Source organism: Rhagoletis pomonella, unplaced genomic scaffold, assembly GCF_013731165.1.
Source record: "Rhagoletis pomonella isolate Grant_MI unplaced genomic scaffold, Rhpom_1.0 Rhpom_scaffold_00001, whole genome shotgun sequence".
Lineage (NCBI taxonomy): Eukaryota > Metazoa > Arthropoda > Insecta > Diptera > Tephritidae > Rhagoletis > Rhagoletis pomonella.
The window spans coordinates 56,923,873-56,931,353 of record NW_023458555.1 but is presented as its reverse complement, the minus strand read 5'-3'; the positions used below and the strand labels follow the sequence as shown (position 1 = coordinate 56,931,353).

The 7,481-nt window shown below is 34.4% G+C and overlaps 1 protein-coding gene across 1 annotated transcript; it reads left to right on the top strand.

Moving 5' to 3' along the window:
* Positions 1–4,983: 4,983 nt before the first annotated feature.
* On the top strand, positions 4,984–7,159 carry LOC118746498. The gene has a single exon (XM_036480349.1). It carries the CDS (start codon positions 5,088–5,090, stop codon positions 6,090–6,092), a length of 1,005 nt encoding a protein of 334 aa, XP_036336242.1. The 5' UTR covers positions 4,984–5,087; the 3' UTR covers positions 6,093–7,159.
* Positions 7,160–7,481: the final 322 nt, after the last annotated feature.

The window sequence follows — 7,481 nt, the reverse complement described above, 5'->3', positions numbered from 1 at the left end:
CTAAAACTCTGTTTACAACATTAGTTAGGCCGATTCTGGAATACGGCTCGGTGGTTTGGAATCCAAGGTATCAAATTTACTCAGACAAGATAGAATCAATTCAAAAACAATTCCTACTTTTTGCTTTAAGAAATTTCCGATGGGATTCTCAATATAGTCTTCCACCTTATACGAGTCGCTTAAAACTTATTAACCTTCCTACACTTGCCAGTCGCAGGGAAATGCTTAGTATAATTTTTATGGTTAAATTACTGACAGGATCAATTTCAAGTCCGTCTCTTCTGGCTGATGTAAGCTTTAATGTTCCGTCACGCGTATCAAGACACTTTTGTCCCATATTTCTGAAAGCTTGTAAAACCAATTTTGAATTGCACGACCCACTCCGTTGCTTATGCCAGGATTTTAACTCTCATTCCAGCACGTTTGATATATCAGATCCGCTTTTCAGCATTAAGAAAGCGATACTCTCCTCTCTCAATAAGTGAATTATTGACATAAATACATAAAATCAGCTGATGAATTTAGTTCTGTAGCTGAACAGTTTTAGATCTCGACACTTAACAAACTCCTGCCTATCGTGACTCGGCACAAAAATTTAAAATATTGGTTCCGTACGTCATGCGGACTGCGCCCCTCGTGCGGATGGGCGGGAATGGAGGGTAAAAACCGTTGGGATATTATTATTATTATTATTAAAATTGGCGAATTTAAGGCATATAAGGTTTTAAAAAGTATCGTGGTTTCGAAGACTTCTTATAGGAATATTGAAGAAAATGCGTTCTAGTACAATGTCAAAGACAAATGTGAGCGAGAGTATAGTCCTTCTAGTGTTTAAAGATTTTAAGTTGATTAGCTGACATCTAGCATTATAAGGAGGAATCGGATCAGTAAAATGTAAAGAACGCAGGGCAAACCGAATAAGCGTTTTTTGTATTCGTTGAAGTCTCCTTATATGGCAGTCAAAATATGGGCCCTTATTATGAGTTGCATTCGATTTTCGATCTTCGCTGGTTATCGAAGTTCGAAGATCGAAAGTGAAATTCGTATTATGAGCTATGCAACCGTGTCGAAATTTTCGTTGAGTATCGAATTTTCTGTCGAACAGAATTTTGCTTTCGATGGGGTAGCGAAGTGTTAGAAAATTGTGAAAAATGTATGATTTTGCATTTGTTTTCTTACTTTTTGGTGGGTAGACACTAATTTTAAACAATTTTTTATCAATTTCATGCAGTTTTAACGTCGTGAATACAAAACACAAGCTCGAAAGACTGCTTTACTTGTGAAGGAAAATCCCAGTACTCAGTTGGCACGATTTCTGAGAACAAATCATAGAGCTGTGGATAGTTTTAAAATATTTTAAATAGATTTGGCTCACAAACGCCTCTTTAGACAGTCGGAAGTTTGTAGTAAATCTGTAGACAAATTTCTTAAATATATTTTATGTCAAAATATATTCTAAAGACTACACTTAAACTCTCTTTAAACATTTACTACTCCTGGTCAGTTCACTAAACTCTCATCCTCTGACGAATCGTTGAACCCCAGAACTTCGTTGTACTAATTTTTTCCACGTTTTTATAAACTTGCTTTCATTTTTATTTCATTTTAATTTGCACAAATTTACATAAATATGTATAAGCACACTATTTAGTTTGCTCGATTTGTAAACAAAGCTTCTCAGCGGTGAAAAATATACTATTGTGAACAACCTAAACGAGCGAAATTCACAATAGCGCTATTCTTCATCGAATGAGCGCCATAATACCAAATGAAAATTCGTTCGCTCAGCACTTTCGACCACAGTCGAAAATCGAATGCAACTCATAATAGGGGCCATGGTCTCCAGATGAAGAAAGCGTATTCCAACTTGGAGCGCACAAGTGAGGTAAACAGCAGTTTTACAGGCTAACCTAATATTTGCGGCTTGCATTTTGGTACGCATGCCGTCGAATTTGTTTTTTTGCGTCACCCGAAATTGGCTTGCGTGCGTTTGCATTTGATTTCATTGAGCGAAACGTCAAATCAAAATGTCACGCAGAACAAAAATTGGAAATTGAGTTAGCTTCATACGCACGCCGTTCAATTTCGGTTGGTCCCATACAAGTTGTATGTGCATGAGAAATTTTTGACAGTAAATTGGCGGCGTGCGTGAATATTAGGTTAGCCTGTCAAGGTGTAAGGATCACTAAAATCTGAACTAAAGCGGCGAATCAAAGCAAGCATGGAATATGACTTTGCTATAGTGCAGTTTAAGTGGCTCTGAAACAGGAATTTACACTAACAGTGCTTAGCCGGGAACTACCAATGTAATATGAGGTAGGGATAAGGGAACGTGATTTAGTGAAAGAAACATGAAAGCACTTTTTTATATTTAAATGTAGTTGGTTTTTACCACACCAGGAGGCAACATTAATAAGATCCGATTGGAGCTTATCAGAATCTAAACTAATTGAAACAGTTGTGAATACTTTCAAGTCGTCAGCATATAAGAGAAAGTTCGAGTGTTTAAAGCAGTTGGAGATGTCATTAATGAAAATGGCGAATAGAAGGGGGCCTAATATGCTTCCCTGGGGAATGCCAGAAGATGCAATGAAAGGACGAGAAGAAGCATTATCCACCACCACTGCACATTTGCGCGACGATAGGTATGATTTTATCCAAGGAGTGAAAACCTAAACTTGCTAATTTGGATACTAAAATTAAATGTCTTACTTTGTCGAATGCCTTGGAAAAGTCTGTATAAACTGCATCAACCTGATTATGATTATTAAAAGCGGACAAACAAAATTCATAGAAAACCGCAAGGTTTGTCACAAGGTTTGTTCTATGGTAATTAATTAGCATTTTTGAAATATTTTTCAATATGTGGCTTTCCTCGTTTAGACATTTCAGCTTTAAAGCTACCCTGCAGTGAAAAATTATCAGTTGTTAAAACTAACCAACTTATAGTTAGCTTTTTGGCTAGATTTCGATTAAAACCTCACTTTTAATTAGCTATGACAAAACCAACTTAAAGTGAATTGTAAAGTCGTGCAGGAGTCATGCAGACGCAATCGGGAGTTGGTTTTCTTTACAAGTTTCTATTAAATATCCTCATACAAAAATTACTTTCAATACACTTGTTTTCTGAACTTCGCAGATTCTTTTTCATATTCAGGACAAATAAAAGGAAGATCGAAATTTTATACTATCATTTTGAAGTTATGTCTGACGGTGTTCGAATATGGGGCCACCCAGAGCAGAATATGTAAACAAATATGAAATGTAATAAAATAAAGTAAATAAATAAGTAAATAAAAAAGTAAAAAAACAAAAAAATATTTTGTTTTTCTTATTGATATTTTATGTCCAAAAGTAGTTAGTTACAAGTTAGTTGACATGTAATGCAGAGGTATCCAGGTCTGACTTTTTTGCGGCCATCGCCCCACAAAAGTAGTTAGCTTTTTTCGAACAAAATACACAGTTAATAGTTAGCACTAGTGTTCGCGTAAACAGACTAAAGTTAGGTATAAGCTAACGTCACTCCCTGCAGGGTATTTAAGTCCTCTTTCATTTGATACCAACCTTGTTTAATTTGGATAAGCGGTTTGTTTATGAAAATTTGAACTTAAAAAACTTCGGAATTATTTTTCGAATTTTGAAATTTTCTTTAAAAATTATTTTCCAACGAAAATTTCATGCGTATACAAAATCATGACCAGAGTATTTTTGCGCGAACACCTTTCCGCGTGTTCAAAATCGCTTGGAACATATTGACCATGTTTTTGTGATACGGTGTGATACGGTCTAATATACATACATACCTTCATACATTTTCATGTGTACATACCCTGGCGGAAACAATTGATTTTTTTTTTTTTAATCAACTAATTGAAAGACTACTTTAAAACAAATGCAATGAGTAAATGTTTCGAATTTTTTTAATCTTATTGCTCCAAAAACAATTTGTGTCTTGGAAGTATGAAAAAGCATCTGTGAAGTCCAGAATGCAAGCGTATTCAAAAGAAATATACTCACTTTGAAGTTGTGTAAACCAATTCATTTTAAAGTAGTTGAAATAAAATGCAGTGTCGGACAGTCGACTTGCTGCTTGCATACAATTCAAATTGAATATTTGAAAGCACATTTACATGGCTGGCAGTAGCTCAGCGTGCAAAGATGTTTGCTACAATTGGTCGCAGCCAAGAATGTTCATGTTCAAATCTCATTTAATTTTAAATTTTTTAATTTCGGTTTTTCTTAGTTATTAAAAGGCATCAGTGAAGTGCAGAACTAAAGCGTATTCAAACCAAACATACTGACTTTGAAGTTGTTTAAGCCGAATTCATTTTAAAGTAGTTGAAAATACATGCAGCAAAAGGCAATTGACTGCTTCCTAGGACATCACCATATTAAATAAATGAGTTCGTTGCAGGTAAAATAGTGAGAATTTTAATTAGTTACCACTGAAAATAAAGTAATTTATAAATTAATTTCAAACGAATTCAATTTCCTGCAGGGTATATACATCTACATATGTACATATGTACATATGTACATATATTCATACACATATGTACATATATCGCACCCTAAATCAAAAACAGTCACAACTAAAAAAATCCCAAATGCTCTGGAACGGCAAAAACGTTTGATGCTACACAAGCGACGCAGCAAAACCAACACAGTTTTATTAGTATATTTCTAATTAAAGAAGATAATGATGAATTAGAATTTTGGTCGACATTAGAAATATGGCCCTTGAACTGTTTTATGGGAAAAAATTAATGTCCAAACATTTTGAGTTGTGACTGTTTTTTATTAAGGGTGCGATATGAATTTTAATACATATACCTCATTTGAAAATTTGTGTTGTGTTTTATCTTTTTCCGTTCTATTTGCTTTTGTATAAGTATTATTACAGTAGTATTTCTACATACATATTTTTATTTCCGCGCATGAGCACTAAAGATGTTTAAGAAAATATGACTTTCTGTCAGTTCTTGTTCATTTAAGAAAATTGTGTATACAGTAAAAGTAAACATCTTCAATAGAAATTTCTGAAGTTAAAATCGGCGGCTGAGTTTAATCCAATTTGTAATTAAACAATGCGAAACTATGGAAATACGTTCGTACGCGGGCCTTCGCCTTCGTACACTGATGAAGCAACTTCAGAAAACGCTATGTCAGCTACCCTTCCAATGGAATCAGACCTTCATCTACAAACTAATGTTGATAATTGTATAAAAAAAGAGTATCATTGTGGCTTAGATGACGGCAATAGTGGAGCTATTAAAAAAGGCCGCAAAAGTTTTGCATTTTGGACAATTTTTATAATACTACTGACACTTACAGTAGGAAATCTCATACTTATGCTTACAATATTTGCTGTAATGCATCTTGGACGAGGCATTAGCGGAATAGAGATTATTCCCGAACATGATCTGGTAAAGTTTTACGGTTACACTGATTTAGACCGAGTGTACAGCAAACAAACCGGTCGAATTGAAGGTTTTATTGATCAACCAGTTAGCATTACTGGTGACGATGGTGTCTATGTACGCCTTCACAAGAATGGCCAGGCTTACAATCGCATGTTACTAGATCAGTCGGGCATACAATTTCAGGGAGTTAACAATTTTGAAGTAAAATATTCGACTAGCGGCGATACTATTTTTACTTCTCATCGACCACATTATAATATACCAGCAGGTTCTGGAAACTTATTAGCAAAAACTATAAGTGCCAGCCGCATAGCAAGCCCCATAGATAGTTCGCTTAACTTGGAAGCAGATTTAGGAGTTTCGTTTAAAGGCTCAGAAGGGATTTCTTTAGACGCAGCAAATATCTTGCTCCAGTCACAATCATATGATATGCTGGTTAATTCAACTGAAGGGTTGGTTATTTTAGAGGCTGGAGCTGGTATTTACCTAGATATGGATAAAATACCTATCGTCAGTTCTGAATTCGGTCTTCGCACTGGCAGTATTCAATACAAAATTTGCGTTTGCATGCCGAAGGGTAATCTTTTCCGAATACCCGTACCAAGAATACGTAGTGGACCTAAAATAACATGTGCCCATTTCAACGATAAACACGATCCATGTATTTAATGTGAAAAACGACTTTGAACTGAAAAATGATTATGAATTTTGATTTTATTTTACGAACTTATCATTAAGCATTTATATAGTATATAATTTATATGTATGTACTTACATACATATTGTTACCTTAATATAGAAAAGCCCTAGTTGGCATTTTAATTTTAAAATCAAAAAAAAGTATTTTTTTAGTTCTAAATTTCGTTCAAACTTTCAAACGCTCTTTTTTATTAAAGGCTGTATGTAATTTAATATTGTAACAATTATTTTTAAATTCTATATTCTGGTTAAGAAGTAATCGGCCCACTTTTCTACAAAGCTGTATTTCGAAAGAAAATTAGTTAGGGCCTTTCTATATTATATGTATCAGGGATGTTGCGAATATTTGCATTCGCATTCGTAATGCGAATGATTTGCATCATTTTACACATTCGCATTCGCATCAAAGGATACGAATATTTTGCGAATGCGAATGTGTACATGGGCAAAGAGTCCACTCTAATATTATTGAAATGGCTCTTAGTATGTCTAATCAGGTGCGGACAACCATCCGCTTTTAGTTTCAGGCACTAAACGGTTAAGGGCCGTAACATTAAAGCTCACTTTATATTTAAAGGTTGCATTAAAACTTATCATTGTGTCTAAAGTAAAGCATTTTACTATCCGTTTTAATTTGGTTTACATCCAAAAAACACACATACGTCATAAACCGATAATGGAAATGATTTACTTTAGACATAGCTTTACTTTTAATCCAACCTTTATATAAAAAGTGAGCCTTAAACATAAAGGTTACTTCAGAAAACGGCTCTAAGTAGTATATCAAGCATATATAGTATATCAAGATGGGCCTTCAATAAGTACTGCTGAAATTCTTATAAGCAACCTAGAAATAATTTAAGATTCCTCCAGCGAAAGCGAAAATATGCATTCGCATTCGCGAATGTGAAAAATATGACATTCGAAATATCCCTAGTATCTATGTATTATTGTTTGTAATCATGCTTTGTATTAATAAATAATGAAAACATATGTAGTATGTAACCATCAAAATTAAAATAAAGCCATATTGTTGCTTAATAATATAAAAAAAATAGTTTTCGTGCCTTATGGATCGAATTTGAGACCAACACGATAGTTCTCGTCGAACGTGCATCCAATCGGCTATAGCAATGGCGGACTTAACCGGGGAAAAATTTATCTATAAATTTATTCTCTGCCTCAAATTTGTAGGAATGGACTTAGCAACTTTTCTATATAAGCTAGCGAAGTAATACAAAAAATCCACTTCAAAGTAGATAACAAAGCGTATAGTCGACTCTTCTTCTACGAATTGTGCGAAATTGCGGAGTCGAAGGAGAGTCATCATCATGCGTACACCATTTCCAAGCCAGCGCA

Coding starts and splice junctions, on each gene's coding strand:
- LOC118746498 (XM_036480349.1), top strand. CDS start 5,088: ATGCGAAACTATGGAAATACGTTCGTACGCGGGCCTTCGCCTTCGTAC.